Source organism: Neofelis nebulosa, chromosome 1 (genome assembly GCF_028018385.1).
Source record: "Neofelis nebulosa isolate mNeoNeb1 chromosome 1, mNeoNeb1.pri, whole genome shotgun sequence".
NCBI classification, from domain to species: domain Eukaryota; kingdom Metazoa; phylum Chordata; class Mammalia; order Carnivora; family Felidae; genus Neofelis; species Neofelis nebulosa.
In genome coordinates this window covers 243,350,541-243,373,178 of record NC_080782.1, presented here as the reverse complement: position 1 = coordinate 243,373,178, position 22,638 = coordinate 243,350,541, and the positions used below count along the sequence as shown (strand labels likewise).

The window sequence follows — 22,638 nt, the reverse complement described above, 5'->3', positions numbered from 1 at the left end:
TGAAGGTGTCAAGGTAATTCAATGGGAAAGGGTGATTTTTCCAACAAATGTTTCTGGAACAACTGGATAGCCATATATGAGACAAAAATGAACCTCTGCCCTCAGCTCACACTGTGTGCAAAAATTGATTGGATTGCAGACTTGAATGTAACAACTGAACAGTGCTAGAATATCTAGAAGAAAAAGTAGGAAAAAATGTTAGTGAATTTGGGTTGGACAAAGGCTTCTTAATTTTTTTAGGGTTTTTTGTTTGTTTGCTTGTTTGCTTTGAGAGAGAGAGAGCATGACCAGGGTGGGGGCAGATAGAGAGGGAGAGAGACAGTCCCAAGCAGGCTCCATGCCGTCAGCACAGAGCCTGATGCAGGGCTTGATCCCACGAACTGTGAGATTACGACCTGAGTCAAAACCAAGAGTCAGACACTTAGCCAACTGAGCCACCCAGGCACCCCAAGTTTTCTTAAATTAAAAAAAATCTGTAAAAAATTGGTGAATTGGACTTCACTAGAATCAAAACTTTTGCTCTTTGGGTTGCCTGGGTGACTCTATCAGTTGAATGTCTAACTCTTGATTTCTGTCCAGGCCATGATCCCAGGGTTATGGGATCAAGCCCCACATCGGGGTCTGTGCTGAGCGTGTAGCCTGCTTAAGATTCTCTCTCTCTCTCTCTCTCTCTCTCTCTCTCTCTCTCTCTCTCTCTCCCTCTGCCTCTCTCCCTGGCTCGCATACACACACACACACTCTCTCTCAAGTAAATAAAAAACAAAACAAAAAAACCACACAAACTTTTACTCTTCAGAAGACCCTCTTTAAGCAAATGAAAGGGGAAACCACACAGACAGTGAGAAAATATTTGTAAAACATACCTGGCAAAGACTTATCTAAAATATAGAAAGAAATCTTGAAATTCAATAAGAAAATCCAATAAAATAATGAATGGATTTGAACAGACACTTCACCAGAGAAGGTATACAGATGGCAAACAAGCATATGAAAAGATGCTGTACATCAGAATATGCAAGTTGGAACCACAGGGAAATACCTTTACATACCACCAGCATGGCCTAAAAGGGACTGACAGTACTAGATGTGATGAGGATGTGGAACAACCGTAACTCCCACGCACTGCTGGTGGGAGTACAAAATTGCACAACCATTGTGGAAATTCTTTGGGAAAGGACTACTCTTTTTTAAAATAGCTCTTTTAAAAGACAGATACCATATGGTTTCACTCTTACGTGGATCCTGAGAAACTTAACAGAAACCCATGGGGGAGGGGAAGGAAAAAAAAAAGAGGTTAGAGTGGGAGAGAGCCAAAGCATAGGAGACTGTTAAAAACTGAGAACAAACTGAGGGTTAATGGGGGGTGGGAGGGAGGGGAGGGTGGGTGATGGGTATTGAGGAGGGCACCTTTTGGGATGAGCACTGGGTGTTGTATGGAAACCAATTTGACAATAAATTTCATATATTAAAAAAAATAAATAATAAGTAAATAAATAAATAAAAATAAAAATAGCTCTTTTACATTGGTAAAATGACAAGCTAATTATTTTTTTTAAGATTTTATTTTTAAGTAATCTCCAAACCCAATATGGGGCTCAAATTTACATCCCTGAGATCAAAAGGCACATGCTTGGGGTGCCTGAGTGGCTCAGTCAGTTAAGGTCCAGCTCTTGACTTCAGCTCAGATCATGAGCTCACAGTTCATGGGTTCAAGCCCCGCATAGGACTCTGTGCTGACAGTGCAGAGCCTGCTTGGGATTCTCTCTCTCTCTCTCTCTCTCTCTCTCTCTCTCTCTCTCTCCCTCCCTCCCTCCCTCTCTCTCTCTCTCTCCCCCTTTCTTCCTCCCTCTCTCCCTCCCCTGCTCATGCACACACACTCTCTCTCTCTCCCTGTCTCCCTCTCTCTCTCAAAATAAATAAATACACTTAAAAAAAAAAAAAAAGAGTCACATGCTCTACACCTGAGCCAGCCAGGTGCTGCCAGGCTAATTATTTCCAAAATATCTCAAACTTGTAATTCATATAAAACTAGATTTTATTTACATGCAACTTTTTAGGAATGACTCTTTAACATTCAAATAATAGTAGTAACATAGCATCCTTAATTCCCTTTTGTTTTCCATGTTATTCAAAGTCTAGTGTAAAAATATATTCATTTAGTTACTTTAAAGCTTTCAAAATTTCTGTCAGTTTTCTCAGTTTCCTAATATTGCTATAAAGCAGTATAAAAGACTAGAATAATTTATTTCAAATTATCAGCTTATTTTAGGGCTAATTTACACATTACGATACTGCTATTATAAAATCTTGTACAAGACACTTCTTTGGTCCTCAGTTTCCTCTTGTATAAAATGAGGGATATTGAAATTCCAAGATGCTAAGAACAAAGAGAAACTAAGATATTTGATGTATTTATTGTTGCTGTTCTCTCCAGATCTCAGACTCTGTATCTACAAAACAAGGGCATTGTACTTAAATTATCTTGAATATCTCCTCTTTTCAATGCTCTGGGATAAGCAGCTGCTTGTCTGCTTGGAAGTCAACTACTAGGAAGTATGTTCATTTTATTCTGTGTTTTCCCTTACATTTTTCTCTTTCGGGCAGCCTCTTTCAGCATTCTCTACACGGAATGAAGAGCTGCGACATCATTTGACTAACAGAAAACTTGGATCACCTGAGCTGGAAGTTTTTGAAGATTTTGAAAAGGGTTGCTTCAGTTCCCCACTATCAGAAAAATCTTTAACACTCAATTTCACATGGGAAGATGTGGAAATGCCATTGGATATAAGTCAGATGGATTCATTTAAGCAAACAGGAACTGAACCATTATGTAGAAGTGACCCTTTCCTAAAACCGGGTGCTTGCAGTATTTCTGCTGCCCAGAGGTTAGCCTGTTTGGAAGTCGAGCCCGTAATTGGTTCTCGTTTCCACTGTCCTTCCCACTTACATCGTTCAAAGGTTTGTCTTGCTTCTCCTGCTAGCTCTGAACAGTCTGGTCCATCTGAGAATGACCAAGACCTTCAAACTGACAGTTGTAGTGATTCTTCCCTTGAGTCATCTACCGCTTTCAGACTGTCTGTCCTACCTTTGAGCTCCTTTGCTTGTGTTCCTTATTCAGGTGACTCATGTAACTTTGGACAGGTTGATCTACCTTACAGTTATCAAGGTCATAAGACTGACAATTGTGCTAGCAATTCTCTTGAGTTGGACTCTCCCCCACAGCCGAATACTTTTTTCTCTCCTCCTAGAGTTCCTTCCTCTGGTCTATCCAGAGAGTTTGACTTTCATTACCCTTCTGGTTCTCCTCTTTATTTTCAAAATTCCTCAGTTCATTCGAGCACTGCTTACAAGCCACAGATAGATCTGTTTGCTAACACAGAATTGGAGGCTTCTTCAGCAAATGTTTGTGCCATAATTTCATCATCTACTTCAAGTAATGGGCATTTTTCTGAAACAAAAAATGTTGAAACACCAAGATTTCAGAAACGTCGTTTGGCAAAATCTGTTCTAACAGGAAGTGCCTTTACTGCAAGCTTTCAGGCACAAAAAGATGAACAAAGCTGGATGAATTTTGTGCCTTGGACCAAACTCTTCAGTCTACAAACTGAGGTATTAGTCTTATTTCTCCTTAAGTCTGTGGTTAATTAGCTTCATAGTTTAGAGCAGAGCTATTCAAAGTACCTGGTCGTTTATCAGTACAATAGTGAGGTAAGTGACTTGTGGCAGAATGTAAATCAATACACTGCTTCTTCCATTGAGAAAAATTTTCCAAAAAAAAGTCAACAATAAATACAGTGTGCTTGATAATGGTATTTATCTATCTAGTTTTAACTGTTAGGCTAGAATATCATGCAAGTGAATGTTAATATTCCTCAGTTGAAAGTTAATCATCCCTGAATGGGTCATGGGGTAAGTAAGACCTTGATTTCCTAGGTTCTAGAACAGGTGAATTGCAATTATGTAAATTTCCCACTTTGACGTAGAGGACGAGAGCTGTAAGTATACTCTAATTGTTTTCACATATGGTCTTAGGAATATCACTCAACATGTAAGACTGTGTTAGAGCTTATCATTCCATTTGTGAAGCTAAGAAACACTAAGTAGGGCGCCTGGGTGGCGCAGTCGGTTAAGCGTCCGACTTCAGCCAGGTCACGATCTCGCGGTCCGTGAGTTCGAGCCCCGCGTCAGGCTCTGGGCTGATGGCTCGGAGCCTGGAGCCTGTTTCCGATTCTGTGTCTCCCTCTCTCTCTGCCCCTCCCCCGTTCATGCTCTGTCTCTCTCTGTCCCAAAAATAAATAAAAAATGTTAAAAAAAAAAAAAAAAGAAACACTAAGTAAACTTAGTTCCTGCGCTGGTACTAAGACCCAGCCTCATATCTGTAATTATTTGTTTTAATGTAAAGTAGTTTAGTAAAGTGGAAACGCAACTTGATTTAGTGTAAGACTAAATTTGAGCCGTGGTTAGTACTTTCTGATTTGAGGCAAGTCAGATAACCTGAGTCTCAGTTTCTTCATCCATATACTGGGAATAATAATAGTGTCTGCGTCATAGAGCAGTTTTGAGGTTTAAACATGATCATAACAGCTGTCCAGCTTTTTTTTTTTTTTTTTTTTTACCTGGAAGAGTGTCCATGAAAGCAGTGTAGGAAGCAGTACAGCAGATGCTGCCGTCTCTGGGCCCTGGAGCCAGACTAGTAGAGCTTACATGGTGCCTCTGCTGCTTGTTAGTTGTCTGACTGTGGACAAGTTGCTTAACCTCTCTGTACCTCAGTGATCTCATCTGCAAGGTGGGTATAGTAATAGTCTCTCCATAGGAAGCGGCTAAAAAGATTGTTTTTCTTAAATCTAAGCACCTAGGACTAGTTTAATACTAGTTGGCACATACCACTGCTGTTGTTTTTCAAATTATTGCCATAGAGTCTGTGTACCTGCCTATGACCTCATCCACCTTTCTGCTTTCTGTATTAGCTCCTCTGGGATCTGAAGTTGATATACTTTGAGGTCAAGATCCCCATGTTCAGGCTTACGACCACCTCGTAATATGTAATAAACATCAGCCTTAAAAGTAGAGACTTAGGGATGTTTGGGTGGCTCAGTTGGTTAAGCGTCTGACTTCAGCTGAGTTCGTGATCTCATGGCTCATGAGTTCGAGCCCTGCGTCAGGCTCTGTGCTGACAGCTCAGAGCCTAGAGCCTGTTTTAGATTTTGTGTCACCCTCTCTCTCTGCCCCTTCCCTGCTCATGGTCTATCTGGCTCTCTCAAAAATGAATAAACATTAAAAAAAAATTTTTTTCAAGTAGAGACTTAGCTGGGGTGGGCAGGAGACAGTAAGGTCATTTTATTTTATTTTATTTTATTTTATTTATTTATTTATTTTTTTAATATATGAAATTTACTGTCAAATTGGTTTCCATACAACACCCAGTGCTCATCCCAAAAGGTGCCCTCCTCAATAAGTAAGGTCATTTTAAAGAGCATATTCACCGTAACAATTTTATATTTAGTAAAAATTTGTCATTTTCATATTTTGGACTTCATAAAGGCACATTTTTAATATCGAACAAAAGGAATAATGCTACTTAAAAGTTTGAGAAACATTGGTTCAAAGCATTACTAGAAGAAAAAATTCATAACACCGTTTTTTCAAATGCCTACACATGAGCCTCTTTCCAGACTCTTTGTAAGTGCCATCTGATACATACTGTCCATATGGTGTTTTTGAGATTCCTAACAATACTATATCACTAGTGTATGAAGAACTTTGACTTAAACTTTTTTTTTCATTTTTTAATATTTTATTTATTGTTGAGAGACAAAGACAGACAGAGCAGGGAAGGGGCAGAGAGAGAGGGAGACACAGAATCCAAAGCAGTCTCCCTTCTTGGAGCTGTCAGCACAGGGCTCAACCCCATGAACTGTGAGATTATGACCTGAGCCAAAGTCAGACGCTTAACTGACTGAGCCACCCAGGCACCCCTGAAGAACTTTGATTTTAAAAATAATAAAAATGATAACAAAAATTTTTTATAATACAAATTTTAGAAATGTCTTAATAAACTGAATTTAAATAATTGGAAACATTATTTACTACATAAATTCTTATGTATGTGATTAAATTTCAACAATGTGGCTTAAATTTGCTTTTTTATTTCATAGGATGGCTTCTGGAAACTTACATCAGAACTGGGATTTATTTTAAACCTTAATACAAATATTTTAAACAGCTTTCTTGAACAAAAAGGCATTAGATCTCTAGGTAAGTCACCATTTTTCTATTAATTAAATGGCATGCTCTTAACTGTTGTAAATTTTGTTGTAAACTAGTATACTAATATGATAATTATGTAAGTTACATATGAGTGGAATTATATTTGTTAACCATCAAATGAAACAAGAGGACCAGTTTCTAGTCATATCTTTACCACTAATTAGGGTATTACCTGTGTAAGTTAATTAGCATAAGTAACAATAACTTCTGTTTTAAAAATCCAAAATTTCAGTAGCTTAACACAAAGATTATTTTCTTGCACATATCACAGTCAAATAGTAGTCAGCAGGAAAATTCCACTCCAAGTTTTCATTTACAGACCCAGGCTCCTTCCATATTGTGGCTCTACCATTATCAAAAATGTCTTTAAAATTACTCTAGTGAAAAGGAAAGAAGAAAACACTGCTCTGGGATCACCTACCTGGTAGATAGTAAGAGAAAGACAAACTGGGGCAGGAACTAGTCACAGAGCCCCTCCCAGATACAAGAGGGCTGGGAAATACTCTTTAGCTTGGTGTCCAGGAAGAGAAAACAGCTTTGATAAGTGTCTAGTCAGTCTTTGCCAGAGCAAGTTCAATCTCTGTGGACCTGTTTCTTGTCATGATAATGAAGGGGATGGTTAAGCAAGTGGTTTGAAGGTCAAATGCTAGTCTTAGGTTAAGACATTTTTTTAAATAAAAACACATTATTAAACAGTAGTCAGTATTCATTGAACAGCAGTGTCTAACTACCCTGCCATCCCCTCAAAAAAGTCAGGGTTTTCATACTCCAGGCTTATTCCAGAGTTAGCAGGTCTTTGTTTGTTTGACTTGCACTACACCAAAAAGGAAAGGTGAAAATTTGCATGAGGAGAATTCTACTTCCTGGAATGATAAAGGAGCTTGAATCTGACTAAATCTCTCACCAGTAAGATTTAGTAAGCTCATTGGGACCTCATCAAAGTAAAATCAGATAAAGGGTTAGTATCCAAAATCTACAAAGAACTTATCAAACTCAACACCCAAAAAACAAATAATCCAGTGAAGAAATGGGCAAAAGACATGAATAGACACTTCTCCAAACAAGGCATCCAGATGGCAAACCAACACATGAAAAAATGCTCAACATCACTCATCATCAGGGAAATACAAATCGAAACCACAATGAGATACCACCTCACCCTTCTCAGAATGGCTAACATGGACAACTCAGGCAACAACATATATTGGCGAGGATGCAGAGAAAGAGGATCTCTTTTGCATTGTTGGTGGCAATGCAAGCTGGTGCAGCCACTCTGGAAAACAGTATGGAGGTTCCTCAAAAAACTAAAAATAGAACTACCCTACAACCTAGCAATTGCACTACTAGGCATTTATCCACAGGATACAGGTGTGCTGTTTCGAAGGGACACATGCACCCCCATGTTTATAGCAGCACTATCAACAATAGCCAAAGTATGGAAAGAGCCCAAATGTCCATCGATGGATGAATAGATAAAGAAGATGTGGTATACATATACATTGGAGTATTACCCGGCAATCAAAAAGAATGAAATCTTGTCATTTGCAACTACGTGGAAGGAACTGGAGGGTATTATACTAAGTGAAATTAGTCAGTCAGAGAAAGACAAAAATCATATGACTTCACTCATATGAGGACTTTAAGAGACAAAACAGATGAACGTAAGGGAAGGGAAACAAAATAATATAAAAACAGGGAGGGGGACAAAACAGAAGAGACTCATAAATATGGAGAACAAACTGAGGCTTATTGGAGGGGTTGTGGGAGAGGGGATGGGCTAAATGGGTAAGGGGCATTAAGGAATCTACTCCTGAAATCATTGCTTCACTATATGCTAACTAATTTGGATGTAAATTTTTAAAAATAAAAAATAAAGTTAAAAAATTAAAAAAAAAACAAAGATTTAAAAAAATCTTAAAAAAATATTTAGTAAGCTCAGATAAAGTATTTTAAAACCACTCTTTTAAGGCCTGGAATGCAATAAAAAAAAAAAAAACAGGCAGAAACTAGAAGGATCAAAATCCCTGAAAAAAGGAAGAAAATGAGGTGAGTTCTACATTTACCCAACTATTCACCCAAAGGTACTTCTCAGTTCATGAGGCACATGAGAGGTTAGAACTGAAATGGAAAGTCTTAATGGGATAATGACATAGGAGTCAGAGTTCAAGGCTGCCAGAGTGGCTGGAAAATAAGAGTGAAACTCCTAAAAAGGAAGGAGCCACAGAGCCCAGAGCTCTGAAATCTGCATACAGATTCCCTCAGATTGTTGGCTCTCCCCTAACCTGTGCATACATGTGACTTCAAGGAATCCAGAAAAAAAGCAACAGCTGGAGAGAAAAAGAGCAGATTCCAGCTGCTGCCAGGTGTTGGGGAGACAGAGTTTGGTGTTTGAATTATACCAAATTAGAATTGACAAACATCTTGGGGTGCCTGCGTGGCTCAGTCGGTTAAGCATCCCACTTTGGCTCAGGTCATGATCTTGTGGTTCCTGAGTTCAAGCCTTGTGTTGGGCTCTGTGCTGACAGCTCAGAGCCTGGAGCCTGCTTTGGATTCTGTGTCTCCCTCTCTCTGCCCCTCCCCGACTCACGTGTGTGCGCTCTCTCTCAAAAATAAATAAGCATTAAAAAATTTTTTTAACAACAAAAAAATAACTTGTAAACATCTCAAGTTTTCTACTAAAACCCAAAAAGGGTAAAAAGGACCATAAATCAGGGAAAAAACAAAATTGGCCCCTTAACAAAGCCTAAAACAAAGCTTTCACAGGATACACCAGAACATAACTGAACACTCTTTTGAATAAGATAACATACTTCAGGGGCTCCACAACCTTCAATGTACAGTATAGAATGAAAATTTAATAACATACAAAGAAGCAGGAAAATATGACTTATAATCTAGGGGGAAATAGCCTATTGATGATGACCTCCAGGTGCCCCAGATGTTGGAATCAGCAGATAAGGATTTTAAAACTGCTATTATAAATACAGTAAAGGTTTACCAGAAAATAATGGGTGAACAAATGGGAGAATCTCAGCAAATAGATGGAAACTCTAAGAATCAAATGAAAATTCTAGAACTGGAAAATAAAATTATCTTCAATGGAAAGGTCATTGAATGGGCTTAACTGCAGAATGAACAAAACAGAAAAAAGTATCAGGTAACAAACTATAATAATATAATGTGGTAATAAAAATTATCCAAACTGAAGCATAGAAAAAAAAATAGAACGAGGTAAAGAAGAGAATCCAGGACATGTGAAATGGTATCAAAAGGTTTTACACTTGTGTAATTGGGGTCTCAGAAGGAATGAAAGTAGATAGAAAAATGTTTGAATAAATAATAACTGAATTTTTTCTAAAATTGTTGAAAGACATCAACTTATAGATCCAAGAAATTCAGTATAACTTCAGGCAGAATAAATACAATTAGAATCGCATTTGAGTAGACCAGAATCAAACTGCTGAAAACCACAGATAAATCTTAAAGCAGACAGGAAAAAAGACACATTAGAGTCCAGAGAATATCGATAAGAATTTTATATTACTTCACATCAGAAATAATGGAAGCTACAAGAAAATGGAACTGTATCTTTACATTTATTCATTTTTTGAGATAGAGACAGGGTGCAAGTGGGGAAAGGGCAGAGAGACAGACACACACACACAGAATCTAAAGCAGGCTCCAGGCTCTGAGTTGTCAACACAGAGCCTGATGTGGGGCTTGAACTCATGGACCATGAGATCATGACCTGAGCCAAAGTCAGACGCTTAACCTGAGCCAAAGTCAGATGCTTAACCGACTGAGCCACCCAGGTGCCCCAGAAAATGGAATTATATCTTTAAAGTGCTAAAAGAAAAAAACCTATAGACTAAGAACTCTATATCCAGCAGAAAAGATCCTTTAAAAATAAAGGAAACTTTGTTTCCATAATCATAAAGACAGAGAACAAACTGGCAGTTGCTAGAGGGAAAAGAGTTGGGGGAGGGCAGATGGGCAAAATGGGTGAAGAGAATTAAGAGGTACAAACTTCTAGTTATACGTAAATAGTGATGGAGATGAAAAGTACAACATAGGGGGCGCCTGGCTGACTTGGTCAGTTAAGCATCCATCTCTTGATTTTGGCTTAGGTCAGGATCTCACAGTTCCTAAGATGGAGTGCTGCATCACAGAGCCTGCTTGAGGTTCTCTCTCTCCCTTTCTCTCTGCCCCTCCCCTGCTTGTGCACTTTCTCTCTCTCTCTCTCTCTCTTTCTCTCTCTCTCTCTCTCTCTCTCTCTCTCTCAAAATAAGTAGACATTAAAAAAAAAAGAAAAGTACAGCATATGGAATATAGTCAATAACACTGTAATAACAGTGTATGACAAAGGGTAACTACATCTGAATGATTGTCAGTGTAGTATAATGTGTACAATTACTGAGTCACTGTTATTCACCTGAAACTAACATAACATTGTATGTCAACTATATGTCAGTTAAAAGAAAAGAACACTAAGCACAAGGAAATACAATGTATGCATGTATATGTATGTATTCAGATTAACAAACAAAAAGCCTGAAAAAAAGGAAAAAAATGAAATTAAGGAAATAAGGAAATTAACAAAAGACAAACAAAAGCTGATTCAGGGTCAAAGGATAGAAGATCAAAATACAAAAATCAATTTTAATTCCATTATTCCATTTGCTAGCCACAAATCATGGGAAAATGCAATTAAAAAAATTTTTCTAATGTTTATTTATTTTTGAGAAAGAGACAGAGACAGAGCATGAGCAGGGGAGGAGCAAAGAGAGAGGGAGATACAGAATTTGAAGCAGGCTCCAGGCTCCGAGCTGTTAGCACAGAGCCTGATGCGGGGCTCAAACCCATGTGAACTACAAGATCATGACCTGACCCAAAGTTGGATGCTTAACCAACTGAGCCACCCAAGTTCTCCAGAAAAGCAATTTTAAAATACTATTTATAGTGGTATTAAAAATATCAAATACCTAACAATAAATTTTTTAAAAGATATGCAAGATTTCTCAAATGAAAACTACAAAACATTATTGAGAGAATTCTTAAAAGATCTAACTAAGTGGAAAAAATTTCTCTCAAAACAAGAAGATGTCAATTCTCCCCAAAGTGATCTATATATTCAATGCTGTGAATAACCATGCCTACAAATTTGATAATCTAGATAAAATGGACTTATTCCTTGAAAGACAGTATCTGCCAAAGTCACTCAAGAAGAAATGGAAAATAGGAATAGACCTGTATCTATAAAATAAATTAAATCAATAATTAATAACCTTCCAAAACAGAAAGCACCAGGCCCAGATGAGTTCACTGGTGAATTCTACCAACATTTAAGGAACTAATTATACCAAGTCTTTATGGTGTCTTTCAAACTATAGAAGCAGAGGGAATAATTCCTAATTCATTCTGTTCATTCTAATTCATTCTAAGGGCAGCATTACGCTAATGCCAAAACTAGACAAAGACATTACTAGAGAAGAAAACTACAAACCAATATCTCTCAGGAACATAGATGCAAAAATCCTCAATAAAATATTAGCAAGTTGAATCCAAAAAAGTGTAAAAAGAACAATATACATGACCAAGTGGGATTTATCACAAGTACACATGGCTGGTTCAACATTAGAAAATCTATCAATGTGATCCATTACATCAACAAACTAAAAACAAAAAAATTACATGATTATACCAGTAGATTCAGAAAAAGCATTTGAGAAGATCCAAATCATGCTATAAAATCTCAGTAAACAAAGTATTGAAAGAGCCCAAATGTCCATCAACTGATGAATGGATAAAGAAGATGTGGTATACATGTACAATGGAATATTACTTGGAAATCAGAAAGAATAAAATCTTACCATTTGCAACAATGCAGATGCAACTACAGTGTGTGTTATGCTAAGCAAAATAAGTCAGTCAGAGAAACACAAATATCGTATGATTTCACTCATATGTGGAATTTAAGATACAAAACAGATGAACTTAGAGGAAGGGAAGCAAAAATAAAATAAAAACAGAGAGGGAGGCAAACCATAAGAGACTCTTTTTTTTTTTAATTTTTTTTTAACGTTTATTTATTTTTGAGACAGAGAGAGACAGAGCATGAATGGGGGAGGGGCAGAGAGAGAGGGAGACACAGAATCGGAAGCAGGCTCCAGGCTCTGAGCCATCAGCCCAGAGCCTGACGCGGGGCTTGAACTCAGGGACTGGGAGATCGTGACCTGAGCCGAAGTCGGACGCTCAACCGACTGAGCCACCCAGGCGCCCCATAAGAGACTCTTAAATACAAAAAACAAACAGGGTTGCTGGTAGGGTATTGTGGGGAGATGGGCAAAATGGGAGGTGAGCATTAAGGAGGGCACTGGGTGTTATATGTAAGTGATGAATCATTAAATTCTATCCCTGAAATCATTATTACACTATGTGTTAACTAAAATGTGGATCTAAATAAAAATAAATAAATAGATAAAATCTCAGTAAATGAATGGAGGAGACAGATGGTAACTACATCTGAATGATTGTGAGTGTAGTATAATGTACTACATTATGATATACCTTTCCTATGGGTTTTCTCTATACTAATTTTTATATCTCCATATTACTCATGTTATTTTTCTGTATGTGTGTTTTTCAGCCTTTTTTCCTCTGGTACAGTTGCGAGATGTTTGATTTTTTCTCTGATTTGGCTTTATATCTCTCTACCAATCTTTCCCTTTTATCCTCTTCTTTGTTTCTCTTTTATCTTTCCTTCCCCCTCTTAATTTATTTTCTAAGTGACTCTGATAATACTATTTAGGCATTTTATAATTTTATTATTTATGATGTTTTTAATAGAGATACATGTTGCTTGTTATTAATGTCATTTAAAAATTAGTCTATTTTTATATGTAATGCTTAAGATTTTATATGTAATGCTTAAAAAAAAGAACACACTAAATTAAACAGTCCCCATATTTTCTTTTGTCTCTGCTGATTTTCTTTATGAGATAATGGATTGGTTTTGTTGTTTTATTTTAAAATTTTATTTAATTCTTTTTTCCTGTATTAAGAAAATGAGGTCTGGCAAAATCAACAGCAGAGTGCACACAACAAACACTTACCTACTGAAGTGCCAGGCCTTGGGCAGTGTATGACCCGTTTTAGTATAGTAGTACTCTCAGCTGCAAGACATGCTTTTCAAACACGCAAAAGACAGAAACTTAGCCAACATGACAAGATGGAACAATTCTCCCCAAAAGAAGAGTCAAGAAGAATTCACAGCCAAAGACTTGTTCAGAACAGATATAAACAATATATCTGAACAAGAATTTAAAACAACAGTCATAAGACTAATACCTGGACTTGAAAAAAGCATAAAGCATAGAAGATACCAGAGAAAGCCTTGCTGCAGAGATCAAAGACCCAAGAACTAGTCAGGATGAATTTAAAAACGTTATAGCTGAGATGCAAAATAAACTAGATACAGTGACAGCAAGGATTGAAGAAGCAGAGGAGAGAATAGGTGAAATAGAAGATAAATTTGTGGAAAATAATGAAGCTGGAAAAAAGAGGGAAAGAAAATTGCTAGATCATGAGGGGAGAATTAGAGAACTGAGTCCATGAAATGAAACAATATCCATATCATAGGAGTTCAAGAAGAAGGAGAGAGAAAAGGGGGAACAAGGTTTATTTAAACAAATTACAGCTGAGAACTGCCCTAATCTGGGGAAGGAAACAGGCATCTAAGTCCAACAGGCACAGAGAACTCCCTTCAAAATCAACAATAACAGGTCAACACCATGACATATCATAGTGAAACTTGCAAAATACAAAGATAAAGAGAAAATTCTGAACGCAGCTAGAGATACAAGGTCCTTAACCTACAAGAGTATACATATAAGGTTAGTAGCAGACCTGTCCACTGAACCTTGGCAGGCCAGAAGGGAGTGGCAGGAAATATTCAATATGCCGAATAGGAAAAATATGCAGCCAAGAAGCCTTTATCCAGCAAGCCTGTCATTCACAATAGAAGGAAAGATAAAGGCTTTCCCAGACAAACAAAAACTGAAGGATTTCATGACCACTAAACCAGCCCTGCAAGAAATTCTAAGGGAGACTGTCTGAGTGGAAAGCAGCAACGACTATAAAGGACCAGAAAACATCACCAGAAACACGCAATCTACAGATAACGCAATGGCACTAAATTCATATCTTTCAGTAATCACTCTGAATGTAAATGGACTAAATGCCACAAACAAAAGACAAAGGAGTCAGAATGGATAAAAAACAAGATACATCTATATGCTGCCTACAAGAGACTCATTTTAGACGTGAGGAAACCTACAGATTGAAAATGAGAGGATGGAGAATCATCTATCATGCTTCTGGAGGGCAAAAGAAAGCTAGAGTGGCCATGCTTATATCGGACAAACTAGATTTGAAAACAGAGATGAAGAAGAGCATTATATTATAATTAAGGGCTCTATCCATCAAGAAGAGCTAACAATTGTAGGGGCACCTGGGTGGCTCAGTTGGTTAAGCATCCAACTTCCTTTGGCTCAGGTCATGATCTCACAGCTCGTGGTTTCGAGCCCCACGTTGGGTTCTGTGCTGACAGCTCAGAGCCTGGAGCCTGCTTCGGATTCTGTGTCCCCCTCTCTCTGCCCCTGTCCCACTCATGCTCTCTCTCTCTCTCTCTCTCTCTCAAAAACAAATAAACTCCAAAAAAAATTTTTTTTTTAAAGAAGAGCTAACAATTGTAAATATTTATGCCCCTGACTTGGAATAACCCAGATATATAAATCAATTAATCACAAACATAAACCCATTGATAATAATACCATTATTGTAGGAGACTTTAATACTCCACTTACAACAATGGACAGATCATCTAGACAGAAAATCAACATGGTAACAAAGCCTCTGAATGACATACTGGACCAGATGGACTTAACAGATATATTCAGAACATTTCCTCCTAAAGCAACAGAATACACATTCTTCTAAAGTGCACATGGAACATTCTCCAGAATAGATCACGGTCTGTGAGTTCAAGCCCCGCATTGGGCTCTCTGCTGATAACTCAGAGCCTGGAGCCTGCTTCAGATTCTGTGTCTCCCTCTCTCTCTGCCCCTCCCCCGTTCATGCTCTGTCTCTCTCTGTCTCAAAAATAAATAAAACGTTAAAAAAAATTTTTTTTTAAATAAAAAAAAAAAAGCTTCTGCACAGCGAAGGAAACAATCAGCAAAACTATAAGGCAACTGGCGGAATGGGAGAAGATATTTGCAATCGACATATCAGATAAAGGGTTAGTATCCAAAATCTATAAAGAACCTATCAAACTCAAAACACCCCCAAAACAAATAATCCAGTGAAGAAATGGGCAAAAGAGGTGAATAGACACTTCTCCAAAGAAGACATCCGGATGGCAAACCAACACATGAAAAAATGCTCAACATCACTCATCATCAGGGAAATACAAATCGAAACCACAATGAGATACCACCTCACCCCTCTCAGAATGGCTAACATTAACAACTCTGGCAACAACAGATGTTGGCGAGGATGTGGAGAAAGAGGATCTCTTTTGCACTGCTGGTGGGAATGCAAAGTGGTGCAGCCACTCTGGAAAACAGGTTGGAGGTTCCTCAAAAAATTAAAAATAGAACTACCCTATGACCCAGCATTCGCACTACTAGGTATTTATCCAGGGGATACAGGTATGCTGTTTAGAAGGAACACATGCACCCCAGTGTCTATAGCAGCACTATCAGCAATAGCCAAAGTATGAAAAGAACCCAAATGTCCATTGACGGATGAATGGATAAAGATGTGGTATATATACAATGGAGTATTACTTGGGAATCAAAAAGAATGAAATCTTGCCATTTGCAACTAGGTGGATGGAACTAGAGGGTATTACGCTAAGCAAAATTAGTCAGAGAAAGACAAATATCATATGACTTCACTCATATGAGGACTTTAAGAGACAAAACAGATGAACATAAGGAAAGGGAAGCAAAACTAATATAAAAACAACGAGGGGGACAAAACATAAGAGACTCTTAAGTATAGAGAACAGAGGGTTACTGGAAGGATTGTGGGAGTGGGGATGGGCTAAATGCGCAAGGGGCATTACGGAATCTACTTCTGAAATCATTGTTGCACTATATGATAACTAACTTGAATGTAAATCAAAAAAATTAAGAAAAAAATTGAAGACAAAAAGAAATGGAAAAGCATTCCATTCTCATGGATTGGAAGAACAAATATTGTTAAAATATCAATACTACCCAAAGCAATCTACACATTCAGTGCAATCCCAATCAAAATTGCACAGGCATTCTCCTCAAAGCTAGAACAAACAATCCTAAAATTTTTATGGAACCACAAAAGACCCTGAATAGCCAAAGTTATGTTGAAAAAGAAAACCAAAGCGGGAAGCATAACAATTCTGGGCTTTAAGCTGTATTATAAAACTGTAATTATCAAGATAGTATTGTACTGGCACAAAAACAGATACATAGAACACTGGAATAGAATAGAGAACCCAGAAATGGACCAACAAATATATGGCCAACTAATCTTTGACAAAGCAGGAAAGAGTACCCAATGGAAAAGAGACAGTCTCTCCAGCAAATGGTGCTGGGAAAATGGGACAGTGACATGTAGAGGAATGAAACTGGAACGCTTTCTTACACCATACACAGAAATAAACTCAAAATGGATGAAAGACTTAAGTGTGAGACAGGAAACCATCAAAATCCTACAGGAGAAAACAGGCAGCACATCTTTGACCTTGGGTACAGCAATTTCCTACTTGATATGTCTCTGGAAGCAAGGGAAATAAAAGCAAAGATGAACTATTGGGACCTCATCAAAATAAAAACCTAATGCACAGCGACGGAAACAATCAACAAAACTAACAACAGAACGGGAGAAGGCAACCAACAGAACGGGAGAAGATATTTGCAAATGACATATTGGATAAAGGGTTAGTGTCCAAAATTATAAAGAACTTACCAAACTCAGCACCCAGAAAACAAATAATCCAGTGAAGAAATGGGCAGAAGACATGAAGAGACACTTTTTCAAAGAAGACATCCAGATGGCTAACAGACACATGAAAAGATGTTCAACATCACTCATCGGGGAAATACAAATCAAAACCACAATGAGATACCACCTCACACCTGTCAGAATGCCTAAAATTTAACAACCCAAGAAACAATAGATGTTGGTAAGGATGCAGAGAAAGGGGAACCCTTTTGCACTGTTGTTGGGAATGCAAACTGGTGCAGCCCCTCTGGAAAACAGTATGGAGGTTCCTCTAAAAATTCAAAATAGGGGAGCCTGAGTGGCTCAGTCAGTTAAACGTCTGACTTCAGCTCAGGTCACGATCTCAGGGTTCGATCCCCACATCTGGCTCTGTGCTGACAGCTCAGAGCCTGGAGCCTGCTTTGGATTCTGTGTCTCCCTCTCTCTGCCCCTCCCCTGCTCACTCTTCTCTCTCAAAAATAAACAGGGACTGGGTGGCTCAGTTGGTTAAGCAGCTGACTTTGGCTCAGGTCATGATCTCATGGTTCATGAGTTTGAGCCCCGCATCGGGCTTTGTGCTGACAGCTCAGAACCTGGAGTCTGCTTCGGATTCTGTGTCTCCCTCTCTCTCTCTGCCCCTCCCCCACTCACACTCCGTGTCTCAAAACTAAATAAACATTTTCTTTTTTTTTAATTTTTTTTTCAACGTTTTTTATTTATTTTTGGGACAGAGAGAGACAGAGCATGAACGGGGGAGGGGCAGAGAGAGAGGGAGACACAGAATCAGAAACAGGCTCCAGGCTCCGAGCCAAGCCCAGAGCCTGACGCGGGGCTCGAACTCACGGACCGCGAGATCGTGACCTGGCTGAAGTCGGACGCTTAACCGACTGCGCCACCCAGGCGCCCCCTAAATAAACATTTAAAAAATTCAAAAATAAACATTAAAATTTTTTTAAATGTGTAGACAGAAGAAAAGACAACATATGCATAGGTAAGGTATATACAAAGTATACATATATATATATATATACATACATACACACAACATATGCATATGTAAGGTATATACAAAAGAAGAAAAGTGCATTTAATTGATTAAGCAAGGACTTGGAAGGAAGAACACATGATATGTAGAAACTAACTTTGCAAAACAACCACCACAACCAAAGCAGCGTACATCATGAGAATGTAAATTGAAAGATCCAAATAGTGTTTACGTCTGAAAATCTGGGGAGCTGAGGAACAGGGAGTTGGAGGACATATATAAGATGGCTTCAATTTTATAATATGTTATTTCTTCTAAAGAAAAGAGAGGAATTTGAAGCAGATGTGGGAAAACGATAAAAGTTGACAAGCTACACAGTTCTCTTTGCTGTATGCTTAAAAGATTTCATAATAAAAAAAACATTAAGTGGCTATGTTGTAGTGATGCTAACAGTGCTACATATCAAAATCTAAGATGGAAATACAGATAATTTACCTGGGAAACTCGCACACAACTCACTGTGAACTCTAATGATGATGAAGATTGCAGGGGAGGAAAATAACTTTCCTTACCCCCTTCTAGGTTCTTGGCTGAGACACCCTATGATAAAAAATTAACAAGAGAAAAACCAACCATTTTAATTATGTACACACACATATATACCTGTACAAAAGGGAGTCCCACGAAGATGGGAGCCTCACAGGCAGCCAGGCACTGAGCTAAGGAAATGGAGAGGGGTCTGGGCAAGTGGGGGAGGGGCAGGGATGATTCACAGGAAGGTGCTTGATAAACAAATGTTGACTTACCATGTAGGTTAGTCTCTTATGTGAAAAACTAGTCTCTGGTAATAGCTCTCTTCCTGATATAAGCCTCCTTTCTAATTTCTTTAGGCCGTTAGGTGGGAGGTAAAAAGCTTTTTGTGAGTTCGCTGGATCTTGATTGCCTTCAGCTCAAGATTATCCACATCCAAAAGTATCATGTTCTGGGGTGGCTTGTTCTGAACCCACTCAAGATAGATGCTAAAACTTTAGTTTCGGGGCACCTGGGTGGCTCAGTCAGTTGAGCATCTGACTTCGGCTCAGGTCATGATCTCAGTTTGTCAGTTCAAGCCCCACGTCAGGCTCTCACAGTCCGTGAGTTCAAGCCCCGCGTCAGGCTCTGTGCTAACAGCTCAGAGCCTGGAGCCTGCTTCGGATTCTGTGTCTCCCTCTCTCTCTGCCCCTCCCCCACTCATGCTCTGTCTCTCTCTCTCTCTCTCTGTGTCAAAAATAAATAAACATTAAAAAAAAAGTTTAGTTTCATGAAATGTGAGATTGAAAAAATAACAATACTTGAAGTCTAATTTTTGTATCAAGTGATTTCAAATACATGATTTGCATTTAGAAAATTAAAATGGGTTCTTATTTTCTGGCTCACTATATAAAAACATTCATTTTCAATTGTATTTTATAGTAAAATTTCTTGGTTTAGGTAAATAACACTCGTTACCTGTAATAGTGTTAAAATAATCAGAATAATTTGGATGATCTAAAAAATGTTTATTTTACATTTCCTGAAGCGGTACTCTCTACCCTCAAGAGTCCAGAGAACTACAAAGTAAGGGGACTGGGCTGCAAGCTTTTATAGAAAGAGGCAAGTGGGAAGAAGGAAGGAAGAAGTACTCGGCTTATATTGATTGGCTAGGGTTGCCTTTCTGGCCTTATTCAGAAAAGTCAAGGAACAGGGTAGTGAGTATCGCATCCAGGTTGGCTTGGTGTTGGGGGATTGGCTGACTGGATATACCTTTTTTGTTTCTGATCAAGGGGAGTTTTTACAGGGACATAAAAGCTTTGGTTCACTGTCATGACACCCCGGGCAGTAGTGGCTCCATCTTAGGCCTAGAAATTTATTTCAGTGGTACTAATCACTAGAAATAATTTGATATACCGACTTAGCCAGCCATATCAATTGTTCATCTGTTGTATATTTAGTTTACTCCTCTGAGGTATTTGTAGCAGGAGCCTAAGAACTGAATTTCTTTCACCAACTTCATGCATCTCTGGTTATTAAAGATGGCAAAGGATTGGAGCTGTGGCTATAACTGCTTCCTAACAATGGTCAGGGTGCTATGGTGCTTGTTTCATTCATCCTCTTTTGTTATTTACATAGCAGGCTAATTTATGATCTGCTAATGTACCACGGTTTATGGTTTGCTAATGTATCATTTCAGAGCGCTTTCATAAATGGGCACGGTTTGAGATGCAGAATTTACAACAGATACAAAAGAGTTTTCCACTTGCAGGTATAAAAGGAAGCGAGCGTCTCCTGGACCTGATCGCCACCTTTCTGGTACTGCAGTTTCTTCGTACCAAGTTGGAACAAAAGGGAATAGTCTTCAAATCACTGATGAAGTTGGATGATGCTTCCGTTTCCAGGTGACTTTAATTATCGCATTAAGTAACTCATTTATATTTGTAACCATTTCTTGACTAAATTTTACAAGAAGCTACATGGAATTGTAAGAACAAAGAGAATTTATTCACAGGGAGTATCTTGCCTGCACTATTCTGTCATTGGCAGGGCAGACACAGTGTTTTTGCCTCTTGGGTTCCAGGAAAAACCAGGGCTCAGAGAGTTTAGTGTAGCTTATACTGGAGCTCAGATCTATGGCTCCTGGTTTAGTGTTCTTTTCACTATGGTATATTGATTAAATGTGCTTTTGGAAAATCTGCAAAATGTTAGGACCAGTCCTGCTCCCAAAAGTTGCAGGCCTGGCACAAGAATATAGATGGAAACCCACATACCATCTGTGTAAGTATTTAAAAATTATAAATGAAACTAGCAAACTGTCAAATAAAATATGTTTTAAAGTCCTGCCTTGGTAAATACAACTTCATGAAGACTGGGTTTAAATTTAGAATTCTGTGACCACTTGGTAGTTTTATGCCATAATGTGACAGAGTGGAGAGAGCCAGTTCTGGGACCCTGGCTTCTAGCCCTTGGGCTGACCTCGGGCACCACAGGAGGCCTTGAGCCTCCATGTGAATACTTTCCTTACTTCCCAAAACTTCGTCCATACCCCATGCAAATGGTCACCCCGTATGTGTGTGTATATACACAGAATATACATATATGCACATAACACACATACATACATATATAATTTGTTTATGCCTTTTTAAAAAGGCAAGAAAAGTGGGAAAACTAGCAAAATTTATAAAAATACTATCTATAAGGAAAGGGGGAAGAGACACGCTACGTTCTTCCTACTATATCTTGTTTTACCTTTTTGACTTTGAAACTATGTAGATATTTTGCATAATAAAGTCCATGTACCAGGGAAGAGGTATTAAACATGTTAAATTATACCATGGACTGCAATCAGCAGCGTCTGGAGTGTGAGGAAATAAATGGCAAAAGAAAAAAGGCAAGGGGTGGAAGCTGTAAGTTACAGGACACATGCCCCAAAGGCAATGTGAGACCTTGTTTGGATCCTGATTTGAACAAAACCCATATTATTTTAAAAAGAGAGAAAGAGGGGTGCCTGGGTGATGCAGTCAGTTAAGCATCTGACTTCGGCTCAGGTCATGATCTTGCAGCTCCTGAGTTCAAGCCTGGTGTTGGGCTCTGTGCTGCCAGCTCAGACCTGGAGCCTGCTTTAGATTCTGTGTCTCCCTCTCGCTCTGCCCTTCCCCTGCTAGCACTCTGTCTCTCTCTGTCTCTCAAAAATGAATAAATGTTAAAAAAAAAAAAAAAAAAACAACAACACCTTTTTTTAAAAGAGAGACAGACAATTAAGGAGATTTAAACAGTACCTGAATGTTTTGTGATATTAAAGAATTATTTATAGCTATTTTAATGTCATGTGTAAGAAAAAGTTCTTGTCTCTTAGAGATACATATTTACAGATGAAATTAAAATAAATAATCAAACCTGTTTTTTGGGAGTTTTTATAATGTTTATTTAACATCCATGCTAGCGGGATAGTCAGTCAAGTTTACAGGCCAGCTGGATTAAAGGAAGGCCACTTGAATTAGTGAGAATATTTAAAACTAGTTTTGGGGCACCTGGGTGACTCAGTTGGCTAAACATCTGACTTAGGCTCAGGTTTCTTGAGTTTGAGCCCTGCGTTGGGCTCTGTGCTGACAGCTCAGGGTGTGGAGCCTGCTTCAGATTCTGTGTCTCCCCCTCTCTCTGCTCCTCCCCGACTCGTGCTCTGTGTGTGTGTGTGTGTGTGTGTGTGTGTGTGTCTCTCTCTCAAAAAGATGAATAAACATTAAAAAAAATTTTTTTAATAAATAAAACTAGTTTTGTTGCTTTCAGTAGTTAGTAACTATAAGTAGACTGATGATTACTGGCAAACAAATCTGTTTGATCGT

The 22,638-nt window shown here is 38.4% G+C and overlaps 1 protein-coding gene across 4 annotated transcripts in view; it reads left to right on the top strand.

Moving 5' to 3' along the window:
- PARP4 (poly(ADP-ribose) polymerase family member 4) overlaps positions 1-22,638 on the top strand; it is a 121,523-nt gene that overhangs the window by 94,993 nt on the left and 3,892 nt on the right. For 3 of the 4 annotated variants that reach the window (XM_058690589.1, XM_058690585.1, XM_058690592.1), the window contains 3 exons: positions 2,605-3,609; positions 6,156-6,255; positions 20,562-20,694. In XM_058690589.1, coding sequence (XP_058546572.1) covers positions 2,605-3,609; positions 6,156-6,255; positions 20,562-20,694 — 1,238 coding nt within the window. The remainder of the gene's footprint in view (positions 1-2,604; positions 3,610-6,155; positions 6,256-20,561; positions 20,695-22,638) is intronic. The other variant, XM_058690600.1, reaches the window with a different exon arrangement.